This window comes from Somniosus microcephalus, chromosome 8 (assembly GCF_052327205.1).
Source record: "Somniosus microcephalus isolate GS21.2 chromosome 8, FLI_Smic_1.0, whole genome shotgun sequence".
Classification (NCBI taxonomy): Eukaryota; Metazoa; Chordata; class Chondrichthyes; order Squaliformes; family Somniosidae; genus Somniosus; species Somniosus microcephalus.
The window spans coordinates 137,411,848-137,439,713 of record NC_140994.1 but is presented as its reverse complement, the minus strand read 5'-3'; the positions used below and the strand labels follow the sequence as shown (position 1 = coordinate 137,439,713).

The 27,866-nt window shown below is 47.3% G+C and overlaps 1 protein-coding gene across 1 annotated transcript in view; it reads left to right on the top strand.

The window, feature by feature from the left end:
• The window catches only part of LOC147113814 (slit homolog 3 protein-like), a 714,603-nt gene that overhangs the window by 414,022 nt on the left and 272,715 nt on the right, over positions 1 to 27,866 (top strand). Inside the window, exon 5 of the mRNA XM_085995157.1 lies at positions 24,741 to 24,812. Within this exon, the coding sequence (XP_085851283.1) occupies positions 24,741 to 24,812 (72 nt within the window). The remainder of the gene's footprint in view (positions 1 to 24,740; positions 24,813 to 27,866) is intronic.

Below are 27,866 nucleotides of genomic sequence, written 5' to 3'. Positions count from 1 at the left end.
GCAGTGAGTAAACAGAAATTTAAATTTGAAACGTGGGATGGCTACTATATTAGGAAACATCGGTGATTTTGATGAAAATGTGGAGCAATGGAGCGCTTATATGGAACGTTTTGACTATTTTGCCTTGGCGAATGCGGTGGCAAACGAAAGGGTCGTGCCTCCCTTTTTGAGTGTAATGGGGCTGAAGACATTCAATTTACTTCGCACCCTTGAGCAGCCAGATAAGCCAGGAACTAAGACATATAAGCAACTGGTGGAAATTCTTGGAGCACATTTTTCACCAAAACCTCTGGTGATTGCTGAGAGATTTAGATTTCACAAATGGAATCAAGAGGAGGGGGAATCAGTGACGATGTTTATTGCTGCTTTAAAAAGGTTGTCGGAACATTGCCAGTTCAAGGAGGTGCTGAATGACACCATTAGAGACAGACTTGTGTGTGGTCTGCAAATTGCAGCCACACAGAAGCGCCTTCTTACTGAGGACAACCTTACTCTTGAAAAGGCCATTGAAGTTAGTGTCTCCATGGAGATGGCGGAAAAGGAGGCTCACCAGTTGAGTTCAACAGGGAGAGTTCACAAGGTGTCGTCTGAGCCTAGAGGTGTGCGGAACGGCACATGTTACCGTTGTGGGAAAACGGGCCATCACGCTAATGACTGCTGGTGTATGGAGCTGGAATGCTGAAATTGTGGCAAAAAGAGTCACATTGAACGCGCCTGCAGAGGTAAAAAAAAGAACAGACAGAGCTGGGAAGCATGGAAGCAAAATGTCTGTATTTGGACAAGAGAGGAAAAAGAGTGTTCATTCAGTGCAGTATGATGGAACAAGCAAAACAGAGGGGAGCGACACCTCTGAGGAGGAAGAGGTGCACATACTGACGGTTGCAGGTGGTTCAAATGGCTACTGGGTGTCACCACTGGTGGAGGGACAATCAGTGCGGATGGAGGTGGACACAGGCGCGGCTGTGTCCCTGGTTTCAGACACTGTCTACAACAAAATGCTAAAGCATCTTACCCTTCAGCCAACAAACATTGTGCTAAAGACGTATGCCGGCGAACCTGTGGCCATGAGAGGTGCCATTGAGGTGACAGTTAAATTGAACGGACAGACTGTGAAACTGCCACTATATGTGGTAAAGGGAAATTACCCATCACTACTGGGACGTGCGTGGCTAGAGAAAATCACGCTGGACTGGCCTGCAGTCCGCATGATGTCAAAAGGGGAGTCAGGTCTGACTGCAGTGTTAAACAAACATGCAGAACTCTTCAATGGGGAACTTGGGAGCATGAAAAAGATCAGCGTGAGACTGGACATTAAACCTGACAGCAAGCCAAAGTTTCACAAAGCCCGACCTGTACCCTATGCAATTAGGCTAAAAGTTGAGGCTAACCTGGAGGCCTTAGTCGAGAATGGAGTCCTGGAGCCTGTGAGCGTGAGCAAATGGGCCACACCCATTGTTCCTGTCCTGAAAAAGGATGGATCTGTTCGAATCTGCGGGGATTGAAAAGTGACTATTAACCCGGTGCTGTCTGCGGAACAGTACCCTCTTCCCCTCATTGATGATCTTTTTACGGGCCTGGCCGGAGGGCAAAAGTTCAGCAAAATAGACTTATGCCAGGCTTATCTACAAATGCATGTCGATGACAAATCAAAGGAGCTGCTGACAATTGTGACACACAAGGGGCTATACAGGTACTGCCGCCATCCGTTTGGAATTACGTCGGCCCCTGCTCTATTCCAAAGGGCAATGGATCAGATTTTGAGTGGACTGCCAGGAGTCCAGTGCTACCTGGATGACATCCTTGTCACTGGGACAAATGAGGAGGATCATCTTCTGAACTTGGATGCGACACTACAACGACTGAAAGAGTACGGACTCAGAGTTCGTAAAGACAAATGTGAATTATTTCAGTCTTCAGTTGAGTACCTGGGGCATGTGATTGACGCTACTGGTCTGCATAAGGCGCCGTCAAAGGTCAAGGCGATCGTGGAGGCCCCAGCACCCCAGAATGTGAGCCAGTTACGTTCATTTCTGGGGCTACTTAACTACTATGAGAAGTTTATTCCAGACTTAGCAACATTGCTGAAGCCGTTACATCAGTTGCTATGTCAAGGCAAAACATGGAAATGGACTGAACTGTGCAACGAAGCTTTCACCCAAGCAAAGAAAGCATTGTTGAAGTCGGAGGTCCTGACACACTTCGACCCAAAGCTACCCGTGCAGCTAGCATGTGATGCATCACCATATGGTGTGGGAGCAGTCATATTCTACATCATGCCTTCGGGTGAAGAGAAACCTATCGCCTTCGCATCACGTACCTTGAACAAGGCCGAGAGTAACTATGCGCAGATCGAGCGCGAGGCCTTGGGAATTGTTTTTGGAATTCAAAAATTTCATCAGTACCTGTTTGGGAGAAGGTTCACACTCCTGACGGACCACCGTCCATTGACTTCAATCTTCGGGCCCCACACCGGAATTCCGTCTCTCGCTGCAAGCAGGATGCAAAGGTGGGCTTTACTGTTGTCAGGACACACATACGACATCAAATATCGCAAATCAGACTTGCACGGCAACGCAGACGGTCTCTCGAGGCTACCCTTGCCTGTTACTCCCCCAGAGCCTCGTCAGATAGACATCTTCTACTTTAGACAAGTGGAGGGAGCACCTGTCACTGCAGTTCAGGTGCGAAGGTACACCCGCAACGATCCAGTCCTGTCTGAGGTAATGGACGATGTCATTCGAGGGAGAGCTATAGGAGATTCTCCTAGTTTGAAACCTTACGTTTCAAAAAGAAATGAGCTCTCTGTCCAGGCAGGTTGTCTTCTTTGGGGACGCCGTGTCATCATTCCGCCACCTCTGAGGGAACCTATACTGCAACAACTTCATACAGGCCACAGTGGGATGGTTCGGATGAAGGAAATGGCAAGAAGCTACTTCTGGTGGCCAGGTCTCGATGGGAATATTGAGGAGAAAGCCAAAACATGTTCCCCATGTCAAAGGGTCCGGAATGTTCCACAGCTGGCAACCCTACAGCCCTGGGAAGTGTGGCAGCGAGTACATGTGGACTTTGCCGGTCCTTTCGAAGAGAAGATGTTTATGGTGGTTGTGGACGCTCGTAGCAAGTGGCTGGAGGTCACTGTGATGAGGTCTACCACGGCAGAGAAAACAATTGAGAAACTTGGTGAGATGTTCAGCCGTTATGGCTCACCAGAACAACTCGTAAGTGACAATGGTCCACAATTTGTATCACAGGAGTTTGCAACCTTCCTGCATGTGAATGGTGTCCAACACATCAGGTCTGCGCCCTATCATCCCTCTACTAACGGCCAGGCAGAAAGGTTCGTGCAAACTTTGAAGCACGCCTTGAAGGCATCGCAAGGTCAGGGCTCAATCCACCAACGTCTTAACAGCTTCCTGTTGTCCTACAGGAACGAGCCGCATGCCACAACCAAAACTTCCCTCGCTGCGCTCATGGTGAAGAGGCAGTTGCGGACAAGTTTTGACTTACTCAAGCCTCCAAGGGCAGAGCAGGTTGTCCATCATCAACAACAAGCTCAAGTTGAAAAGAGAGAGAAAAGAGCCAAGGAGAGACGGTTTCATCCGGGAGAGCACGTCCTAGCTCGAAACTACAACACTGGACCGAAATGGGTTCCTGCTACGGTGATCGCGCAGACGGGTCCTGTGTCTTACACGGTTGAGACTGCTGAGGACGTCGTCTGGAGAAGACACACAGATCAACTGTTGCTAGGAGCAGAGACAGCCACAGAAGCTCCAACGGCTGGTTGGCCTGAACTGTTTCCGGATGATACCACAACCAGCATCCTTTGCCACCGTGCTCTTCTCCAACACAGGAAGTCAAAGAGACTGTTCCACCTGTGCAAACTCCTGACTTTCGACTGACACAGGCACATTCTCCATCCAGGCCTGTGTCAATGCCTACTGCTGTGGAAGCCAGCGATGACCACCGGTATCCTGTCAGAGAGTGGCGGCCTCCAAGACGCTTGGATCTGTAGGCTTAGCGACTTACCCACAAGACTGGGGCAGAATAAACCCCAGGGTAAAGTCAGGGTTTGAGGCAGTCTACCTCTACCCTAGGTCAGTTGAGTGCATTGAAAGTAACTTACCTGTTGAGGAATAATGTGGACCTTTCATTTAAGAGGGGAGGAATATGTTATGTATTGCGTGTTCTCCTCCCACCTGTGGTGGCACTGTCACAGCAGATAAATGGTTGGGTGTTCCCTTGGTTAAGTTTAGCTCTCTTTGTTCGGAACCCTCCAGAACTTTCCTTCTTCCCTGAATAAAGCACTTCATGTTTGAATCTCTGAGTTCTGAGTCCTACTTGTGTCTAGGTTGAAAGGTACCAACACAACAATAAGGCGCTAAGCCGGCGAGCCGAGGCGCTAACACCTAGGGCGGGCGCAGCGCAGGTACGGCAAGTTGCTGATCGAAGGCAGACACGCTGGCGCCGGTCAGCTCTTAAAGGGGGAGGGTCGATTTGTTTGGCTGGCACGCCCTGCACACTGCAGCCCTGAAGCAAGGCCTGACCATTGCTGGTTCATCAGTTCTACACCCAGGACCATGGAGAAGGCCGCTATTCTTCCAAATCCCATTGCACGCTCTTGCTGCTTGTCCAGGGTCATGAGGAAGGAGATGTACTGACGTCTCCTTCTGAAAAGGGCATTGGTCACCTGGCGGATGCAGCAATGTACCGCAAACTGGGAGGTGTTGGCAATGTCCCCAGTAGCGGATTGGAAGGAGCCGGTGGCATAGAAGTTGAGAGCCACCGTCACTTTCACTGCCACCGACAGAGACGTCCTGCTCCTCAGCTGTGGCTACAGATCTCTGCGAAGCAGGTGGCAGATCTCAGTGACCACCTCCCTTCTGAATCGCAGCCTCCGAACACACTGCTCCTCAGACATGTTCAGATATGAGAACTGCTGGCGGTATACCCTGGATGGGTAAGGCCTCCTGTGCCGACGCCTGTTGGCCCTTCTCCATCTGGCCATGACTGGCACTCTCTCACGGCGTCTGAGCCCTTTGAATGCAATGCAGTAAGCCAACGTTTCCACCCATTGCAGCCCCCATTATATGTGGCGACTCAAGGCTATGGCACTGAAAGTTAAATCCAAGTGCAAAGCTCTGGCCTGAAGCCAGAAGTACCTGTGCGAGCGCTGAGTCAAAGCAGAAAGCTCTCTCCCTTTGTCTCTCTCCAAATATCCGTCTCTCACACAGAAGGATTGCCACAAAATGGCTGCCACTTATAATGCAGGAGGAGTCCCCTTTAAATAGCGCGCCCCGCAGCGACTGGGAACCGTTCCCCTCTACCAGTCGCTGGGGGCGCCAGCTGCACAGAAGGGCGGCGCCACTGAAGTTCCGGTTCGTGGCGCACCAAGGGCGTTGCACCATGAAATGACGTCCGGATCTGCGCGCGCAGCTGAGCGGGCGCTGCGGTTTTGTGCCACCGCTAAATCTTGAGTGAAGTTCGCGAGAGGCGCAGATCGCGCCGGGCGCTAGCCGCTAGCCACTTAGCGCCCCACTTCTCCTCCTAAGGCGCTAGCGGCTGGCGCTAACAACTGAATTTCTAGGCCACTATTCCTGTGGAGGTCCATGTCCAGTATTTCCCCAATTATTAGAAGCATATTGAGACAAAAGCTCTCAAATATATTTTACCATGGTACGCAATTTACTTTTAAAGCTGTGGTTTCTGACTGGAAACACGTTGGTATCGACACGATCAGCCACGACTGTGATAGTTTGCCGATATTCATGCCTACCTCTTGGCCAAGATTTCAGAGACCTGCCCGTGCCCATAGAACCGTATCTAACATGGACTGTTACCTTCAGGGAATGGACGAGTGAGGGGAGAAAATTGGAGCAGGAAAATAAATATAGGGGGAGATCGATCAGGGGCAGGAACCTGCGAAAAAAACTGCAACAAGAAAGGTAAGTTTTTTTTTTACTTACCTCGGCCACCTCACCTTTAATCATCGCCCCAGAAGCAGCCAGCTGCCTGATGCACGCTTTCTGCAGCTGTCGGTGTTTTCGACCGGCGCTGCTGTAGGGGGCCGAAGTCAATTTTGGGTCTGGGACGATGCGCATGGCGATGACATCACGATCTCCGGATGAAGGAGATCAGGGTGGAACGCCGTAGTGGCACTGCAAATCTCCCGCCAAATATGGCGGGAGTCGATGTCAGCGCGTGCCCAGTCGGAATGCCATTTGTGCCCCGTCAGTGGCCCGAGGCATAAAGGCACCCAATTTTTCTCCCATAGTTTAGGGCAACTGAGCTGGTAAAGAGTTCAAAATAGCAATGTTGGAAAGAGAGTAAGTCAATAACATAGATTGTTTGTCTAAAAAAGCACAGATTGCTCAGGCAGGGTCTGGGCATCAAATCACTTCAATTTTAGTGAGGCTAATTACGGCTTGGTGATCTGTTTAAATGGAGTTGGTATTTTGCATTCCTATTTTAAGTGCCATTGCATTAATCTACACAGTTCTTTGGAGCATTTCTCATCGGCTTTGTTTTTATCTGCTTCTCAGTCTGAGGAATGTTAGTCTCTTTTAGGCAGTCCCTTGGAACCGAGGATGACTTGCTTCCACATTAAAATGAGTTCTCAGGTGACCGATGAGCCCAATGCAGGACCTACAGTCTCTGTCACAGGTGGGGCAGGTGGTGGTTGAAGGGGCGGGTGGGTGGGGTGCTTGGGTTGACGTGCACTCCTTCCGCTGTTTGCGCTTGGCTTCCGCTTGCTCCCAGTGAAGAGACTTGAGGTGTTCGGTGCCTTCCCGAATGCTTCTCCTCCACTTTGTGTGGCCTTGGGCCAGGGATTCCCAGGTGTTGGTGGGGATGTTGCACTTTTTCAAGGAGGCTTTGAAGCGTTTCCTCTGCCCACCTAGGGCGCTCTTGCCGTGTCGGAGCTCCGAGTAGAGCGCTTGTTTTGGGAGTCTCGTATCGGGTATGCGGACAATGTGACCCGTCCATCGGAGCTGATCGAGTGTGGTCAAAGCTTCGATGCTGGGGATGTTGGAATGTTAGTGCTCATATTAAGACGGTGCCTCTTGCCTTGAGCACAGCAACAGTTCTCAGTGTCAGGCCAGTTGATCATTACATTGTTTGTCACCTCAGCAGTGTACCCGAGTGCCTCCCGCAAAAGGCTTCAGAGATTGATCACCAGGGGAACAGTTCCCCTCTTCTCATACTCTTAATATGGCTTCTTCGTGTAAAGTTGCTTAATGAATCCAAATTGGTATCAATTTTGATGGCATATTAATTAAGTTGTGGATCTGTGTCCTTGGAGAAATGGCTTAAGACCAGCCAAACCTGTAGTGTCCGTGTGTAGATAAAGACACTGAAGACAGGAGTTGGTTCATAGGTATTTACTAAGCAAGTCTGGGGGGGTGGTTTCTAAAGGATATACACAATACACAGGCTTATATAGCCCAAGTGGCAATTACCGGCATTACGCACACCTGGGGCTCTTAAAGGCACATACACCATAATTGCTCTTAAAGGCACATACACCACAATTCCTCCCCTTCTAGCTAACTAGTACATCATATTTTAAGTAATTATTAATTACATGTTATATGCAAAATAATATACATTGCTGTATTAATTAATTATAAGTTAGTCTCTCAGGAGGCTTCCTGACTCGGTCCGGATAACGCCTCGGGGGCGTAGTAGTTTCTGGTGGTGTAGTAGGTTCTTCTGGCAAGGCTGATTCGGCTTGAAGGCCAGTGTTGGGTTCATCGGGCTCCAGTATCACCGGATCGGAGGTAGATATGGGTATCTCTACTTCATCGTTAGACGTACAGAGTGGTGGTGTAGGTTGTCCCTTTTCGGATGACTTGATGATTTGGTCAGCATGGCGCCTTATTATGCTGTCTCCGATGTCCACGGTATACATCAGTGGTCCTAATCGTGTGCAGATAGTTCCAGGCTGCCATTTCTCGGTACGGTAGTCCCGGGCCAAAACCGGTTGGCCTATCTGGAAGGCCCTAGTTGGCCTTTCATTCATGCCCTGAAACTGCCGGTTCTCCACGTCCCTTCGGATGTTGGGCTTGACCAAATCCAGCCGGCATCTTAGGTTTCTATTGTAGAACATCATGGCGGGAGTTTGGTTAGTAACCATATGCGTTGCATTCCTATATGCAAATAAGAAGTTATCCACCTTGTGCTGAAGTTTTATGTCTTCATTACCCATGGCCTTGATGGCCTTCTTGAAGGTCTGGACCAACCATTCAGCCAATCCATTGGTGGCGGGATGGTATGGGGCGGACGTGTAGTGCTTTACCCCATTGTTCTTTAAGAACTTTCTGAATTCTTCGGACACAAATTGCGGTCCATTATCAGAACATATCTGCTACGGCAGCCCATTCCTGGCAAATATGGTCCTTAATACTGTGATGGTTTTTTCCGTGGTGGTGGAGGACATCTTTATTACCTCTGGCCACTTGGAGTGTGCATCAACTGCGATTAAGAACATTGAGTCCATAAATGGGCCAGCAAAGTCAATGTGCACCCTTTGCCAGGGAGATGAGGGCCACTCCCATGGATGTAGAGGGGCCTGTGGCGGAGCATTTTGGACCTTCTGGCATCCTAGGCAGCTCTTGGTCATGTCTTCGATGTCTCCATCGATACCTGGCCACCATACAAACGCCCTAGCTAGGTTCTTCATTTTCACTCCACCCAGATGCCCCTCGTGAAGCTCCTTTAGCACTTTATCCTGGAGTTTGGGTGGAATCACCACTCTGGATCCACACATCAAGGTTCCTCGGCACACTGACAGCTGTTCTCTTCTTTGCGAGAATGCTGGCAACAGTGGTTCGCCATGTGCTGGCCATCCCTTCACTGTTAAATCGTAGACCCGTGAGAGAGTAGGGTCATTTCTTGTCTCCCTTTCAATGGCAGAATTTGTCACCGGTAGACATTCCACTATGGTAGAGTGGAATATCTCTACTGGGTCTACTGTAGGTGCCTCTTCTATCGTTGGCAACGGTAGGCGTGATAAACCGTCAGCATTCCCATGCTGTTTTGACCCTTTGTATTCAATGTTGTATTGGTGTGCCCCTAGAAAAAGGGACCACCTCTGTAGTCTTTGTGCCGTCATAATGGGGACACCTTTTTTAGGGTTGAATATGGAGATGAGTGGTTGATGGTCAGTCAGCAAGGTAAATTTTTGTCCGTGTAGGTAATGGTTGAATTTCTTCATTCCCCATACCAGGCTGAGTGCTTCCCTGTCTATCTGGGCATAGATACGCTCAGCTGAGTTCAATGAGCGTGACGCAAAAGCTATCGGCCGTTCCGAGCCATCAGGGAATCTATGGGACAATACCGCTCCTATGCCATAAGGGGATGCATCGCACGCCAGTCTGATTGGTAGTGATGGGTTGTAATGAGCCAAAATTTTCTCGGATGCGATTAAGTCTTTACATTTATGGAAGGCACGTTTACAGTCTTCGTTCCATTTCCAAATCACTCCTGTCTGTAGAAGATCATTAAGAGGGTGTAGAATAGTTGATAAGTTCGGTAAAAATTTATGATAGTAATTTATTAATCCCAGGAATGACCTTAATTGTGAAACATTTTCAAGGGCTGGGGCTTTTATAACTGCTTCAATTTTTTCAGGTGACTTATGCAACCCTTCCTTATTAATTATGTGGCCACAATATGATATCTGATTTTGGAAAAATTCGCACTTGGGGCGATTTGCTCGTAGGCCCCGTTCTTTCAGCCTAGTGAGCACCTGCTCCAAATTGGCAAGGTGCTCGTTGTCGTTTTCTCCTGTTATAAGGATGTCGTCTAGGTAGCATTGAGTTCCTGGAATCCCTTGCAGGACTTGCTCCATAGCTCTTTGCCAGATCGCTGGAGCTGATGCTATTCCAAAAACCAGTCGATTGTACTGGTACAGGCCTTTGTGTGTGTTTATTGTGAGATACTTTTTAGAGGTCTCCTCACCCTCCATCTGTAGATATGCCTGTGCCAAGTCAATTTTTGTGAAACGTTTCCCTCCGCATAGTGAGGCGAAAATATCTTCTATCCTCGGAAGAGGATACTGTACCGTGTGAAGGACCGGGGTTACAGTCACCTTAAAGTCCCCACAGATGCGAATTTTTTTTCTGTTCCTCAGAGTTAATTTTCAATGTTTTTTTCATGACTGGAACGATGGGTGTTGCCCATTCGCTCCAATCTATTTTGGATAATACGCCTGCCTTTTCCAAATTCTTCAGCTCTGCCTCGACTGCCGGACGTATTGCGTATGGCACCGGTCTTGCCTTAAATAATTTTGGAATTGCTGTATCTTCCACTTTTATTGAGGCGGTGATGCCTTTCAAGGTTCCTAGTTTCTCTTGAAACACTTCTTTGGCGTTGGCCAAGATGTCTTTTAATCGTTCAGGTATGATGTCATCATTGTTTTTTTCCTTACTGGTCACCGTCAGTGCCTGAATGGAGTGCCAGTCTAAACGTATCTTCCTTATCCATTCACGTCCCAACAACGGTGGACCACCATCTTGTAGAATGTATAAATACAACTTTTGTATTTCTTTGCCGTTGTATACCACAGGCACCCTTATTTTTCCTTTGGGGTAGACTTTCTGCCCCGTATATGTTTTTAAGATAATGGATGTGTCTTTTAGAGGTATATGCGAAAATAGCCTCTCGTAATCTCGTCGATTTATTACGGTTAGAGCTGATCCTGCATCTAGCTCCATTTTAACTGGGGACCCTGCTATTGTGAGGGTAACCCAAATGGTTTGGTAATCCTCTTTGGCAAGTACATTATGTAATTTGAGACAGCTTAGTCTCTTGTTTCCGGAGTCGCTATCGCTATTCTGGTCTTCGGAGCTATTGTCCGTCATCATTTGTACCTTCCTGTACTTTTCTTTATTGATTTTTTGTTTTCTGTCAGTGGATTTATTTTGTCCAGATTGGCATACCCGTGCAATGTGTCCAATCTTACCACATTGCCTGCATGCTTTGCCCTTGAACCAGCAGTCCCTCTGGTTATGGGTGGATCTGCCGCAGCGATAACATCTTCCGAACTCCTGTGTCATTTTATGGGTGCCGAAGTCCTGTGTCTCTTGTATCTCTGCAGCTCCTTTTGCTGCTGCTTCGTATGATACAGCCATACTGAAAGCTTTGTCCAATGTTAAATCTTTTTCAGAAAGCAGCCTTTTTTGTGTTCCTTCACTTAAGAGACCGCAAACAAATTTGTCTCGAAGATAATCCGATAGTCCTGCTCCGAATTGGCAGTACTTTGATAGCTTTCTTAATTCGGTTAGGTAATCAGCGTTACTTTCATTCTTGTGTTGATTTCTCTTGAAGAACTTGAATCGTTCCGCTATCAGCAGCGGTGTTGGGTTTAAATGCTCCTGCAGGGTATCAACAATTTCTTTAAAATTCTTGTCCTTTGGTTTGGCTGGAGTGATTAAATTTCGTAACAGCCCGTATGTCTTCGCGCCCATTAAGTTCAGAAGTACTGAAGCTTTTTTTTCATCTGTTATTCCATTTGCAGTGCAATAAACCTCTACTCTTTCCACGTATGTGGTCCAATCTTCTATTTCGCCATCAAAAGCCTCAATATTACCAGATTTAGGCATTTCAGAAAAGATATGGCGCTTCCCACGCTTTTTTTTTTCTCTCTGTAGCAACGATATGGCGCTTCCTGCGCTTTCCCGCCGCTGCTACTGATAACAACGCTGTTTTACTGTGGTTTCCGTTTATTCACTGTTGGAGACTCGTTCCCGACGGAGGTCTAAACGCTGACCTGCTTGCCGCGCCGGCCGTCTCTCGAGTGCACCCTCCCAGTCCATTATTGCTTGCCTCCGATTTCGCTGCCTGTCTCAGCTGTAGAGCCCGCCGCTGGAGCTCCAGCCTGATGCCCAGGAAGGATTAGCGCAGTACCTGTCACCAGCTTGGCCAGCTGGTGAAACCACAGTTTCTCTTACTTCCTTGAGTCTTCTGGACGCTGGAGGAATCGATGTCCTTGAGGTGCTGCCGAATTGCAGGTAAGTCCGTTTCCACTTCGTCGCCACTGTAGTGTCCGTGTGTAGATAAAGACACTGAAGACAGGAGTTGGTTCATAGGTATTTACTAAGCAAGTCTGGGGGGGGGGTTTCTAAAGGATATACACAATACACAGGCTTATATAGCCCAAGTGGCAATTACCGGCATTACGCACACCTGGGGCTCTTAAAGGCACATACACCATAATTGCTCTTAAAGGCACATACACCACAAAACCTATTTCACTGTATATACCTAGAGAGCAAGAGAGACAGAAAGAAAGAAGACGGTCAGCAAGCTGATTCACCTGCTCTTGACTGAGAGCTTGCTGAAAAAAGCACAAATCTCGTTCAGTTATACAAAGCGGCCTGCTTGACTGAAATCCCTGCCTTCTCAGCATCGATTCAAAGATTGATTCAAAGACTTTTTAATGCAAAAAAGTGCTGCATACTTCGCTTCTTCAGTTTATACGTTTGATTTGAGATTGACTGAAATTCCACGGGAGGTTAGTGGCGGCGCTACCGGGTATTGCCCCGATCTTCTGCGCCCGGAAATCATGGCGCCATCTCCGGGCGCAGCGTCCCAATAGCGCCTCAGGAGAAAAATTTCCCCTCGCGCCCCGCAGCAGCGCCGGGCGATGTTACTGACTGCTGCAGGGGTCGCGAACAGTGAGGTCAGCCGCTCACGGGGCGCCACTTAAAAGCGTGATGGCCAGCCGACATGAAAAAAGTCGCTGATTTAAAAAAAAAAAAATTCTGTGCACCGGACACAGGCTGAGTGCTGTGATCAATCAGCCCGGCACTCGGCCTGATCGCGCAGCCAAAAAAAACGTAGAGCTCGCAGCGGGGAGCCCTTCCCTTTAATTGAGGGAAGAGCCCCTGCAACGTGGCGTGGCCACACGTGGCACTGAGCACATCACCCCAGATCGGGACATTCCCCACCTCTTGGGTTTTGTGCCCACACATCACCCACATGCTAAGTTCTCAATACCACTGTGGAAATGACAAATGGAGAATTGGACCTTGCACACATGGATGGAAAATTAGAGGTCAAGTCAACTTGAAATGTATGGAGAAATACCTGCCTACCAACCAGTTTAAGAGTTTGCATAGGTCTGGAAACGTGTTGTTTCTGCGTTAACTTATTTAAAAAAAAAATACAATTCTGTTCTGTCTGCTCCCAGCACTGTTTCTGTCTGTGGGGAAAAGAGGGGGAGGGGAAGTGCCCATGGCCACCAGCAAAAATGAAGGAGCAGCCAAAATTAGACGAGGCAGGATTAATCAGTCCATAGGCCAAGGCTCAGCTGCTGCCATGAATTCTAACAGAGAACAGACAAAGGTTCTGAGGTGACACAGACTGACCCCAAGATATCAATGTGTGTTTCTGTGGAATGCTTTCTTCACTGAGGCCAAAGCAGTTTTGAACAAGAAAGCCAATCTGATGGGATTGACGAGCCCATGCGCGTGGAAACCCAAATCAGTGACACATCTGTCACTGTGTCTTCCAAAGGAGGAACGGCAGCTGATCATTATCAGCTCCACTGCGGGGGGGAAAGAAAACCAATAACATTCCAGGAAAAGTGCTTTCATCTTTCTGGATGTCGGAGAGAAAGAAAGACTTGCATTTATATAGCGCCTTTCACGACCACCGGACGTCTCAAAGCGGTTTACAGCCAATAAAGTACTTTTTTTTTAAAGTGGAGTCACTGTTGTAATGTGGGAAACGCAGTAGCCAATTTTGCGCTCAGCAAGCTCCCACAAACAGCGACGTGATAATGACCAGATAATCTGTTTTTGTTATGTTGGTTGAGGGATAAATATTGGCCAATACACCGGGGATAACTCCCCTGCTCTTCTTCGAATAGTGCCATGGGATCTTTTACGCCCACCTGAGAGAGCAGATGGGGCCTCGGTTTAACGTCTCATCCGGAAGACGGCTCCTCCGACTCCCTCAGCACTGCACTGGAGTGTCAGCCTAGCTTTATGTGCTCAAGTCCCTGGAGTGGGCCTTGAACCCACAACCTTCTGACTCAGGTGAGTGTGCTACCCACTGAGCCACAGCTGACACAAGGGGCTGGATTTTCTCAGCCCCGAGGAGGTGGGTATGGAGCCGGGACTGCCGGGAAAGTTGCAGAATTTGGGGGCGGGTGGCAAACCCACCCCCAACCCGCCTCCGTGTCCTCTTGCCAGGAGGTGGGAAGCCGCCCTGCCCCGGGTCCCGTCTCCTTGGAGGCAGGAAGGGATTAAAGCTTATTAACTGCCTGTTAACAGGTAGTTAACAGGCAGAAAATAGGATTATCCCCATTTTTCGTGCTGAAGTGCGCGCTTCCCGACCTGGGGGAACCCGCCGGGGTGTAGGAGGTGAGTAGGACGTCTGCATGGGGTGGAGGGGTCTTAAAGTGCGATGTAGTGCAAATGTGGAGTGGTAAGTATGTGAGGTGAGTGTAAGGTGATAGAAAATGTTAACTTACCTTTGTTTCTACTTACAGCCTTCAGCCGCTGTGGAGCAGTAGACCCCAACACCTCCATTTTAGAGATCACAGACTGGCTGTTGCGTCCTCCGATACAACAGCCAGCTGATTTCTGCAAAATAGAAAGATTTGATGAGTCCTGAACATAAGGTCTCATCAAACTACACAGAATGTCAGAGTTTGACAGCTTCACAGAGCTGTCAAACGATAACATTTCTTCTTTCAAAAGTTCTTGACAGATGACACATCATATGTTGACGTGCTCTGTCACTGACTTCCCCCAATTGGCCTGCTGAACCCGCCGGGCGGGCTTAACAAGGTCAATCAGGGGAAATTCCCACTGGTTGGCCAGAAGCTGATAGAGGCGGGACTGAGAACCGGCAAGCAGCAATCCCGCCTCCAAAAGCTTCCCATTCAGAAAATCCAGCCCAAGAAGTTTGGGAGGTAGGTTGGGGGAAACAAAACTGTCCATTGTCAAATCTTCCTCTTGCTAATAAAGCTGCTGATGCCTGAACATTTCTGCGGTTTCTAATCTGATGCATAGTGAACAACAGACACCCAGGAGTGATTACATTGAGGATGGATGAGACCATGGAGTGGCGAGACACTTATCTCATCAAAGATTCTGATCATGTCATAAACCATGAGAGCAAAATTCAAGCAGTTTGTGCCTGTCACCTCAACCTTATGTTGATATTATTGGCTTACAATCACTTTCTGTATATGAAGTTCATGAGGATGGTTTTATTTGATTCAGCCTCGGTTTATGTCCTGACAATTGCTGTCGTGGTTGATGATGACTGTCAGTGTGCACCATATTGATTATATATGCCAACATCCAGACTGAAGGATTAAGGATTGTAGAATGATATCAATAAGTGTATCAAGTGATAATGAACAGTTAATTATTGAGAAATGCCTGGTCAGTGGTTACCTATTCACCAAAACAAAATGACGCTAACTGGCTTTAATAACCAAATCAGCCCGTGTAATCTTGCATCTCCGGAGCCCATTGGGGAATTAGCCAGATGTTGAGTTCTGGAAGCTGTGTTGCACCACTTAATTAATTCCCCATTTAGAAAGGCACTTGTCACCCTTCAGAGAAAGTCAGAAAGGCTGCATGATTATGGGAACAGTCCAGGTTAACCATCAGGGTTACCATAGCGACAGTCCTTTAGAGGCGGACAATTAAAGAGAGTGGTGGAAATGTGCTATTCCTTCTAAAGCATTTCAAAAGGGCAACCTTCATATAAAAAGTGTTTATATCAAACAGTCAAAACGTTTATTCTTTTGTAAATTGCATTTTTTTTTAAAGTTTCTTAAAAATTTACATTTTAATTAAAATGAATAAATTTGACACTGCACAAAATTAAAATGAGTTTTTCAGGGCCATAACCTTTGTTTAGCAGTCAATATGCTGTTAAAACCCCAGTTACACCTAATCCCTGTGGGTCTAATGGGGTATTTAACAGAGTGTTTACTGCGGAAGAGTCAAAGTTTCCTGATTTGAGAGATTTCACTGATTGCCGGCTCTGTGGGGTGGGGTGGGTGAGTAGGGGGGGTGGGTGAGTGGGGGGGTGGTCACAGCGCGGCCAGTGTCGGAGCAGTGAATGACAGACCGCAACTTCAGGATTTCCACATTAGGCTGTGCTTGCGTTAAATCCTGAAGTTGCGGTCGGTTTCAAAGGTGAAATGGCGGCGAATGCTGCCACTTCACCGTCATCAGGACTGCAAATTCCGGGCCAAGGTTTAAGAGCGGTGTAAATATTTAAATGAATATTTAATTGTACCAAACCCAGCCTGCACTTTGTATCTGGTGCAGACTGAGAGGAATAAGGACTCTCCTGAGGCCTATTTCTGGCCTTGTCTGTATCTGTGGCTCAGAAGAATGCGTTAAATTGGAATCAGAGCTTCAGATCAAATGAATATCAATGAAGTACTTGGAAAGAGGATGCCTCATTGCCACAAACTACTGAACAATGGATATTATAGATGTGATTTACATGGAAGATGGAGTGTGGAATATTCATGGTAGATTCAAGGGAAATCAAAATTAAAAGGTATAGGGACCTCCAAGAGTTTTCTTTTTCTTTTGCATATTTCCTCTTCTCTTCTGAAAGCCTGGATTCTTACTGGAGCACAGCTCCATTTGTACTTTCAGCCCTCTAGTACCTCAACAAGTGGCATTCTTCTTATGAGCTTGGACACTGAGTATTAGTAACCTATTCAATGCCCAGTTCTACCTCTCCACCACCTTGCTCGACCCCCTCCACTGCCTCTGTGCTATTAGACTGCTGCTGCCCGTATCCTAACTCGCACCATTCACCCATCACCACTGACCTACATTGGCTCCTGGTTCACCAATTCGTGGATTTTAAAGTTCTCATCCTCGTGTTCAAATCACTCCATGGTCTCACCCCTCCCTAGCTCTGTAACCTCCTCCAGCCCTACAACACTCTGCAAACTCTACATTTCTCCAACTCTGACCTCTTGTGCATCCCCAACTTCCTTTCCTCTGCCGTTGGTGGTCCTGCCTTCAACCGTCTAGGACCTAAGTTCTGGAATTCCCTTCCCAAACCTTATCGCCACTCCACCTCTCTCTCCTCCTTTAAGACTCTGTTTAAAACCTACCTCTTGAACCAAGTGTTTGGTCACCTGTTCTAATGTCTTTGGCTCATGTCAGTTTTTGCCTGATAACACTTCTGTGAAGCGCCTTGGGACGTTTTACTACGTTAAAGGTGCTATATAAATGCAAATTGTTGTCCGACATTTAGCCTTGGATAAGCCACAATTTCCTCCAGTTAAACATCGGAATACCAAAGCCATCACCTTATCCCCTACCACAAATTCCACAGCCTTGCCACCAATTCCATCCCCATCCCTGGCCATTGTCCCAATTGTAGGGGGTTTTGGTTTGGGGTTTTGTGTCTGGCCAGTCAGACGTATCTGAGCTGCTCCAGCCCCGTGCGGTTTGAATCGCTTCCCCTTTGGTTCTGACCACCGGACTTATTACAAGTAGCGATATAGAAAAACGAGACCAGTGGTTCGGTGCAAAGAAAACCAATGTTTATTAAAATAGAGAAAACAGTTACTATACAGAGAAAAATCACTATGGATGCAACACAATTACACTTAACTGGGGAGGAGAAATGGACACATCGAGGGAAAATGACTAAAATGACACTTTAGCAATTCCCCTTAACTCCCACCCTTTACACCTATCTAGGTTGTTTTGTGATGGGCCAGAAAATTGATGCTCACCAGTCTAGGATGTTGAAATGCCTGCTCCGTGCCCTGTTGCCTGTCGATGTTTTTAGGTTTTCACCACCCCAGAGCAGAGATACCCCAGTAATTCAAACGTAACTGCGGGTATCCTACTCCCCTGGACGGGCTCTTCGTCGACGATCCTCTCACTGGGTTGATGATACGGCAGGGCACTGGAGGCGAGGCGAGAGAGAGAGATGGCTTCCCAAGGGACTAGTTATACCCTTCCCAGTAGCCTTTATCTCCCGCCAGATCAGCTCATTTCTTTTGTCTGACCTGGACGTGTTGAAGCTCATACAAAGGGTACCAATCTGGGCCCATCGACCTGAATGGCCAGCTAATCGGTTTTAAACATCTCATCAGTGTTCCCCTTTGTCCAACTGGTTTCGTGATGGGGCCATTCCAGTCTGAATGCCCTGTTGATCGTTTGCAAACAGTGTTGATGTTCTCGAACGAAGGTCTGAATGCAGCTATTACATATTGAATAGGCCTAGCCTGCTCTTGATTGTCTGTGCAAACAACCTTGATGGGTTTTAATCAGAGGCCCGAATGCCACTGGGTTTGCTTCTCATGCATAAATGCAGACGGTCTGTCTGCATTCTAAATTCTGGAAAGTTCCTTCCCACAGTCATTGGAATACAAGTTTGTCAGTCCAAACTGAAACTTACAGGCCTTGGCCATGAGGCTGACCGCAGCCATCTTGTTAAGCCCTGGATTTTAAACTCAGTCCAACCAGGGTTTCTTTAATAAACCAAAAAGTAAATCTTCGCGGGGGGGGAAGACATGAAATTTGTGAATCCTTTCACAATTTAAAACACTGTTGACAACCTATTCAACCTCGAGCTGAGCTTCTGACCACATATTCTCTCCATCACAAAGACCACTTATTTCCACTGCCATAACATCGCCCGCCTCTGCTCTATCTCAACCCATCTGCTACTGAAGTTTTCATCCATGCCTTTGTCACCTCCAGACTCGACTATTCCAATGGTCTCCTGGTTGGCCTTCCAACCTCCACAGTCTATAAACTTCAGCTTATCCAAAAGGTTTCTGGCTGTTTTCTAACCCACACCAAATCCCATACACATATCACTTCTGTCACTGACCTACATCAGCTCCCGGCCTGCCAACACTCTCAATTTTAATTCTCATCATTGTGTTTAAATCGCTTCATGGCCTTGCCCCATTCTATCTCTGTAACCACCTTCAGCCCTAAACCTCTGCCCCCAAAGAACTCTCCATTCCTCCACCTCTGGCCTTTTGTGCATCCCCCTTCACCCCGCCATTGGTGGTCATGCTTTCAGTCACCTAGGCCTCACACTCTGGAATTCCCTCCCTAAACTCCTCTGCCTTGGCATTCCTTTTCCTCCTTTAAGGCCCTCCTTAAGGCCCTCCTTAAAGCCCACCTCTTTGACCAAGCTTTTGGCCACCTTTCCTAATAGCTCCTTCTTTGGCTCGCTGTCCATTTTTTGCCTGTGAAGCATCTGGGGAGGTTTAAAGGTGCTATATAAATGCAAGTTATTATTCAACCAAAGAGGACATCACAGCTGATCCTGATTTTGTTCTCACCTAATGTCCACACCAGCCACTGGATAGAAACCCTGGTGTGGGAAGCCTGATTTTTTCCAATAACTGAGGTCAGTTTTAGGGCCGCAACTGCTGTTGCCCGGGACTGAATTTGACTAACTCAGTACAGAGTGAAAATCAAACCTTGGATCTTCTAGTCTGTATGGTTTTAGTACTACACCAGGTGGTGCCTTCATCTACTAGGCTGTAAGGAATTCAAATAAAAGTTTGAACAGAGATTCCTACAGTCTCCTGTTTCCACTTGTTCTTCATTATCATTATATCTCCTCATGTTCTTTTGACCAAGGATCTTGGCATCGCCACAGAGTACAGAATCGTCTGTAAATATCATAGTCCCTTGCTAGATTTTGCCATCCAGTTCTTCAGGATTGATGGTTGTAAGAATAGATTTAGATACATGATGAAATTATCTATAGAACATGGTAGTTCTAGTCCTCCTGGGACCGTGGAATGTTATGTGGAGAATGCAACAGGACAGGGTTGAGTAATGTAGATTGTAATGTTACACTGACATCCTGGAGTTTGCTTGATTACTGTTAACAATCAAAGAGAAATTTTGCAGAATTTATCTTCATGGTAGTTTAACCTGAAGCTACTCACCTTCCTGAGGGGATTAAATGAATTAAATAGAGTTGATTATAAAGTACATTGTACATGGTCTGTAGGATGCAGCAGGCTTGGGCCTAGAAATTCGGTGGGGTTAGCGCCCAATTAGAGGCGTTAGAGGGCCTTGCGCCGGAATTATAGCCGCGATCGAAATTGCGTTGGGCCCTACCATCGGCGTTAGCCAGTAGCGCTGCGCCGGCACCGATGACGTCATCGGTGTGCGCAGCGTCCCGGTTGCCGTGGTAACGCGGCCGGACGCCCAAATTCAGTTGCGGCCGCCTCGCCCGTGGCAGCCGCAACCAACGATTGTTCAACGGGATGTTGCAGCACGTAGCGCCGGCGCATTAAGGTGGAGCGGCGGCCGGCCGCTTTCCCGGTGGCCGCCTGCCCGCACCTCCCTCCCCGGACTCCTCCACCACCCCCCCGCGGCACTGATGTGTGTGGCCCGCGAGCCCGGCACTTCTCCGAGGTGCCGGGCTCATTTGTCGGGCGAATCGACCGGTCAGCGGTCGGCTGCAGGCAGCTCCTCCTTAACAGAAGGAGGAGGCCTGCAGTACCCCAGCCTGCCGCACCGCATCGGGTGCCGCAGCGGGGGATTAGCACCGCAAACCTGCATTCAGCGCCCATAGCGAGGCGCTGAAACCCTCCATTAGCGCCCGCAGCCGTCTGGGCGCGGGGCAGCTGAATTTTTGGCGGGCGCAGCGGCAATTATCGCGGGCGCAAAATTTCGGGCGCAAAAGCCCTGGCGGAGGCAAACCTAATTTCTAGGCCTTGATGTTTGAGCTTACAAGTCACCCGGAACATCTCTGAATCGGTTGTGCTGCCTCTTCATTCCCAATGTTGTGGGCAAACCTCCTGACTGCACTGCTACAGGCAGGATATTACAGCAGAGCGAGCTGGTGATATGGGAGCTTTCTGGATAGGACAGGAGACTGGTAAAATGGAACAAATGACTTCTTTGGTGTAAGCCGTGGCTCAGTGGTAGCACACACACCTGTGAGTCAGAAAGGTGTTGGTTTAAATGCCACTGCAGGGACTTGAGTGTACTGGAGTGGAGTAGTAAAGGAGTGCTGCACTATCAGAGGTGCCATCTTTTAGATGAGATGTTAAATCAAGGTCCCATCTTCCCTCTCAGGTGAACATAAAAGATCCCATGACGCTATTTGGAAGAAGGGCAGGGGAGTTCTCCCTGGTCAATATTTATCCCTCAACCAACATTACTAAAACAAATGATCTGATCATTATCTTGTTGCTGTATGTGGGACCTTGCTGTGCGCAAATTGGCTGCCCACATTACAACAGTGACTACATTTCAAAAGTACTTCATTGGCTGTAAATCTCTTTGGGACATCCTGAGGTCATGGGAAAGGCGCTATATAAATGCAAGTTCTTTCCTTCTTTCTTTTTATTTCCTACCTTATTATGTGAACATACGAAAATGACGAGCAGGAAAAGAAGAGCTGGTTCATCACGGCTGATCACTTCTTCCCTCCTCCAACCTCCCCCCCACAAACCCCAATCTCAGACCCACCCCCACAACCATGTCATCTCCTGGGAGAGGCAAAAATAACCCCAGAGAAAAACCCAGGACCAATAAGGGAAAAAATACTAGGAAAAATTCCCTCCGACCCCCTCAGGTGATCAAAACCAGTCCAGGAGCTCACATGGACAAAGGGACAAGTGTTCGAACGACATTTACCTTCTATATGATGCAATCTCTGCCTCAGTCAGGAACCGGTCTAGCTTCCTCTTAAAGGTCAGTAGAGATTCAGCACCCTCCGCACCAGCCGGCAATGCATTGCAGAGGCTCACAATACTCTGGGAAAAGAAGGACCACCCAGCATCCAGTCTATTCTTAATCTTCCATAGTTTAAGCTTGTGTTCTCTGGTCCTCCTCAATCTGTCAAACTGGAATAATCTATCAATAGGCATGCAATTCAGCCCGATCATTGGAGGTGGGGGCACTGTGCGGTCTGCAGCAAGTGAGCCAAGATTATTGACCCACTTTCGAAGTGGCCTGCACCTATCCCTTAAGGACTGCTGGTGAGGCCGCTCTACAACCGGTAACATTTCCAGGCTTGCTCGAAAAAATCGAGTCAAGTGGGCTTCAGGTGATCAACGTTTTAAAAAAAATCTGTGTTTACCATCCAACCAACTTACATGTCAGACTTTATTTTATTCATCTTGCTCTCTCAACCAAGGCGGAGTGCCTTTCCTTAACAAAGGATCACTTCCTAGAGGTCTAGGAGAACATCTCCAACTGTGGCAGGGAGATTGTCACTGGAACTTGAACCTGTGATCAAGCATTAAACATAGCTGATATAAGCTGGAGCACTTCAGATATATGATCATGGAGATGCTTTTTGGAGAAGTTCTTCTCTATTGAGTTTACATCAGGCTCTTTTCAGAACATGGTTTTATCAAAGCGTTAACATTTCCCTGTTTGAGGGTGGCTGCAGCTGGGGCAGTTAAAGAACTGAAGTCAAAAGTTTGAAAAGTAAAAATGCTGGAACTCTGGTTAACTTATATAAGTTTGAAAACCAAATGAAGAGCTTTCTGTTAAATCCATTGAACCGGTCTTTCTCTCTCTCTGTCTCATACACACTAAACTGTTGAAAGGAAGCATCAGTCATTGAAAGCAAAGATGAGATCTGTCACTTTAAATTACATCAGCCACACAATGGGCGAAGAATCAGAAAAGAGTTATTCAATGTGGCTGAAAGGACTGATGCAGTTAAATTTTCTTGTAAAAATCCTTTTTCTTGCCTCTCACTCTCCATCTCTCCCCTATTTCTAACTCGCATTATCTTTGTCTCCTCTTCTCTTTCTTGCCCTCCCTCTCTGTTCCTCTCTCACTTTCTTCCCCTCTCCCTGCCCTCTGCTCTGTCCTCTCCCATATATTCTTCTCCCCCTCCTCCCCCTCTCTTGGTCACTCTCTATTCCCATCTTGCTCTGTCTCTTTTCCTCATCTGTCCCTCTCTCTCCATCACTCACTTTCCTTCTCTCACTTTCTCCCTGCTCCCTCTAGCTCTTTTCCTTACTTTTTGTCTCTCCCTCTCTCTGTCTCCCTCTTTGTCTCTCTCTCTCTCTGTCTCCCTCTTTGTCTCTCTCTCTCTCTGTCTCTCTCTCTCTCTGTCTCCCTCTTTGTCTCTCCCTCTCTCTGTCTCCCTCTTTGTCTCTCCCTCTCTCTGTCTCCCTCTTTGTCTCTCTCTCTCTCTGTCTCTCTCTCTGTCTCCCTCTTTGTCTCTCCCTCTCTCTGTCTCCCTCTTTGTCTCTCCCTCTCTCTGTCTCCCTCTTTGTCTCTCCCTCTCTCTGTCTCCCTCTTTGTCTCTCCCTCTCTCTGTCTCCCTCTTTGTCTCTCCCTCTCTCTGTCTCCCTCTTTGTCTCTCCCTCTCTCTGTCTCCCTCTTTGTCTCTCTCTCTCTCTGTCTCTCTCTCTCTCTGTCTCCCTCTTTGTCTCTCCCTCTCTCTGTCTCCCTCTTTGTCTCTCCCTCTCTCTGTCTCCCTCTTTGTCTCTCCCTCTCTCTGTCTCCCTCTTTGTCTCTCCCTCTCTCTGTCTCCCTCTTTGTCTCTCCCTCTCTCTGTCTCCCTCTTTGTCTCTCCCTCTCTCTGTCTCCCTCTTTGTCTCTCCCTCTCTCTGTCTCCCTCTTTGTCTCTCCCTCTCTCTGTCTCCCTCTTTGTCTCTCCCTCTCTCTGTCTCCCTCTTTGTCTCTCCCTCTCTCTGTCTCCCTCTTTGTCTCTCCCTCTCTCTGTCTCCCTCTTTGTCTCTCTCTCTCTCTGTCTCTCTTTCTCTCTGTCTCCCTCTTTGTCTCTCCCTCTCTCTGTCTCCCTCTTTGTCTCTCCCTCTCTCTGTCTCCCTCTTTGTCTCTCCCTCTCTCTGTCTCCCTCTTTGTCTCTCCCTCTCTCTGTCTCCCTCTTTGTCTCTCTCTCTCTCTGTCTCCCTCTTTGTCTCTCCCTCTCTCTGTCTCCCTCTTTGTCTCTCCCTCTCTCTATCTCCCTCTTTGTCTCTCCCTCTCTCTGTCTCCCTCTTTGTCTCTCCCTCTCTCTGTCTCCCTCTTTGTCTCTCCCTCTCTCTGTCTCCCTCTTTGTCTCTCACTTTCTCTGTTCATGGGGTTATTAGATTATGTGCAGTTAAAAAATCTCCATGTCTCTGTCTATCTCTCCCTTATTCTCTTCAGTTTGTTAGTATGTATGTCTCTGCTCTTCTCTTATGTGTTTTTCTTCCCCTTCCTGCTCATCTCTGTCTTTGTCTCCCTCTCTCTGCCTTGTCTGTATGTGTATGTCTCTGTCTGTAAGCGCATTTTCTCTCTCCCTGGCTCTCAGTTTCATGGAGTTTTGCCCATTTCTGTTCAGTTTGGTAGACAGAAATGCCATCACATTTAACATTGATCGACTTTTTTTTGCTTGAAAGAATGTTGCCAAAATTAATTTAGCAGCGACTGATTAACTCAATTTAAAAGGATTGGGAACATGAAAATCATTTTTTTTTTAATTTGCATGTAATCTTTAAGCAAAATGCATAGATAAATAATTGCAAACGTTGTGCTATTTTAAAGCCATTCTGCTAATGTATTTTAAACTAGATTGACTATGGGTTTAGTCAATCAGAGTGGATGAAATTCTGAAAGAGCTAAATGTGCATGAAAATGGGAAATTCCTGTCAGTGCATCAAATAATTATACTTTGTCTTAAAAAGTTTGGCCAGCCAGTTGCCAATATGGTGAAGGGAGCCCTTTGATTTAACAAACACTGTCTCTTTTTACTGGCTCAAATTCCTCAATTGTAAATATAGTGTTTCTTATTTACAGTGACCTCAGTGAGAACCGAATTCAAGCTCTTCCCAGAAAAGCTTTCCGTGGGATTGTCGACATCAAAAACCTGTGAGTAATAATCTACTTTTTTTTTACACACTGAGGCCTCCCAGCATTCCTTGATACAACCCTGACAAGCCTTAACCAGGTGACCCAAAACTATAATAGTTTTCCACTGCCTCAATGTGGCATGTGCAGTGAAACCTTTAATCATTTTTATAAAGAACCAATTTAGCAATCTCACTCCGAGAGGCCACGACTTTAAAATCTCACAGTCTCCTGAGTTTAAACGTAAGGCTCATGCTTTGGGGAGTTGTGTAAAGTGGCCTTTATCCCTTTTTCTAACTCATTCTATACCTGACCTGGGAGAGCACAAAGGAGTTTACACCACATCTAACTGGTAGCTGACCTGGAAGGTTTTGATGTTGAATTCAGGTGTGAAATTAAAGAGCAATCCATTCCCCTCCACTAACATCCATCACCTTAACAAAACTGAAAAAAAGAAATCAGAAATATAAACTTGGCGGGCGCTTTTGGGTGTCAATTTGAAGAATTTGGAGTCGTTTTTCAAGCTACAGTGGATTCGGTTTCAGTCATTACTGCCTGTAGTGATCACTCGCTTGTAATGTTTGAACCTGTAACCCATGTGTTACTGTATTTACAATGATCAGTTGGGCTCAGTTGCATTGATCAGATTAGTGGTACTGTACCTCAAACCATAATGTGTGAACAACCTCTGAAATTCTTTCCAATCCTGAAAAAACAGACCAATAATGCAGTACCACTAATCTGTGGCACAAAACAACAGGCTTCACTTTATCGATATGAAATGTACAAATCAAAGACTGGCATTTATTTAATCGAAACTCCGAGGTGATCTTTGGTCAGATCTGAAAATTCACTGAAAGAAAAGAAAGTGCTGTGACTGCACATACAGGTCCCCGAATCCCAGTCCTGCTGTCACACACCCTCCCTACCTCAGTCCCATCATCACAGCCCCTCCCCCTCCCCCTCCCTACCTCAGTCCCATCACAGCCCCATCCCCTCCCTCCCCCAGTGCCATTGCCGCTGCCCCTCCCTCACGCCAGTGCCGCTGCCCCTCCCCAACCCAGTGCCAGTGCCGCTGCCCCTCCCTCACCTCAGTGCCAGTGCCGCTGCCGCTCCCCAACCCAGTGCCAGTGCCACTGCCCCTCCCCAACCCAGGGCCAGTGCCACTGCCCCTCCCCCACCCCAGTGCCAGTGCCGCTGCCCCTCCCCATCCCAGTGCCAGTGCCGCTGCCCTTCCCCCACCCCAGTGCCAGTGCCGCTGCCCCTCCCCCAACCCAGTGCCGCTGCCCCTCCCCAACCCAGTGCCAGTGCCGCTGCCCCTCCCCCAACCCAGTGCTGCTGCCCCTCCCCACCCCAGTGCCACTGCCCCTCCCATGGCTCTCTAACTGAGCACTGATGCTCTCCCTCTTCCTGTCTCCTCGTGTGCTTCCCAATGCTCTGCATTTCCCTACCTGCCCATTTCAGTCCCGATGCTCTAATCCTGTCTGCTCCCTGGAACCCCAGCTCTATGCCTTTCCCTACCAGTCCATCTGAGTTCTGGTACTGCTGCTTCCCCTTGTCACCTGTAGTGGCCGAGAATAAATATAAGGCAGAAGAATAAAGTAAATAGTGTAAAGCAAAGTGAAAAGAAGAGAATTTGGAAAGTCGGACATTATATCCTTTTACAATATTGTGGTTTTTGGTTGAACTGGCCCAGTAATTTAAAGACATGGGTGATGGATGCTGTTAGGAAGGCTACTGTTTTATGCCAGAACCAGAATTCCTTTATTCATTCTTTAATGGGATCAGAGGAATTCTAAGACTTGGAAAGCAATGGACTGAACAAAATCCATGTATCCAAGCGTGCTTCATTTGTAATAATTAAACTTGGACCTATCCAAATCAGTCCTTATAACCGAAGCCCAAGATGTGATGGAATTGGTGCATCAGATTCTATCCCATATATTCGGTTATTTGTTATTTCTGAAACCAAAACCTGTTGTGACTTAGAGTCCTGCAATAAATCAAACTCACTAGCGTAAGCTAAAAAAAAGGAAGAAGCCTAAGATGGTTGCAAGATCACGTATTGCTTTTCTATACAAGGCTAAGTAAAATGGTTGCAGTGATTTATATTTATTGAGTAAATGTTTCAAGAAATCTACCCTGTTAGGCACGAGAGAGCTAATTTATCATAAAATATATTGTAATTCTTAATTACTCTTTCAAGCAGCTTTATTGGAGCCATGAACCCTGAATACGTCATTCTGACAATGTCCCCCTTTCACATCCATTTTATTATTCGGTTACTTCCAAACATTTTGACGGTTGCATGTTTCCCCCCCACCCTCCCAGCTTTTCAACTGAATTGTTTTCTACTGTAAAAGAATTTCAGATAAGGATTCCCTGTTGCCCATGTCGTGTGCTAGACGTCTAGGAGTGGGTGATGAAGTGACCTTTCACCTTTGTGACCTGAGTAAATCAATTTAAGCCCATACGGAGAGGATGGAAGTCTCCTGTCTCTGCTGGCTGCAATTCTCTGAAGTAAAATTGGAGTTTGGGCACCCACGTTGCCAGTGGGAATATTTTACTGCTGTAAACTACCCATAAATCTACACTAATTGACACTCCATTGAGCAATGTCATTTTTCTGAAGAAGGTTAGAGAGTTCTCCCAGTCTCCTGGCCAGCACTCTTCACTCAAGCAACATCACCAAAACCAGATTAACTGGTCATTCATCTCATTGCAGTTTGTGGGATCTTGCTGTGTGTAAATTGGCTGAACATTTACCCACAAAACTACAGCGACTAAACTTCAAAAAGTAATTAATTGGCTATGTAGCACCTTGGGACTTCCGAAGCTTGTGAAAGTGCAAGTTATTTTTTTCTGCTGCATAAACCCGATGCTTTTATCAGCTCACAGCTAGATTTGTCCAGCACTCTCTTTCTAGACCTTCTGACTTCAACCCTCCATAAACTGCAACCCTCCATAAACTGCAAGTCATCTAGAACCCACAGTCTGTTTTCTTATCTGCACTAAGGCCTGCATTGCCCTCGCCATCACGTCTTGCCAAACTCTACTGTCTCCTTGTGCCCCAGA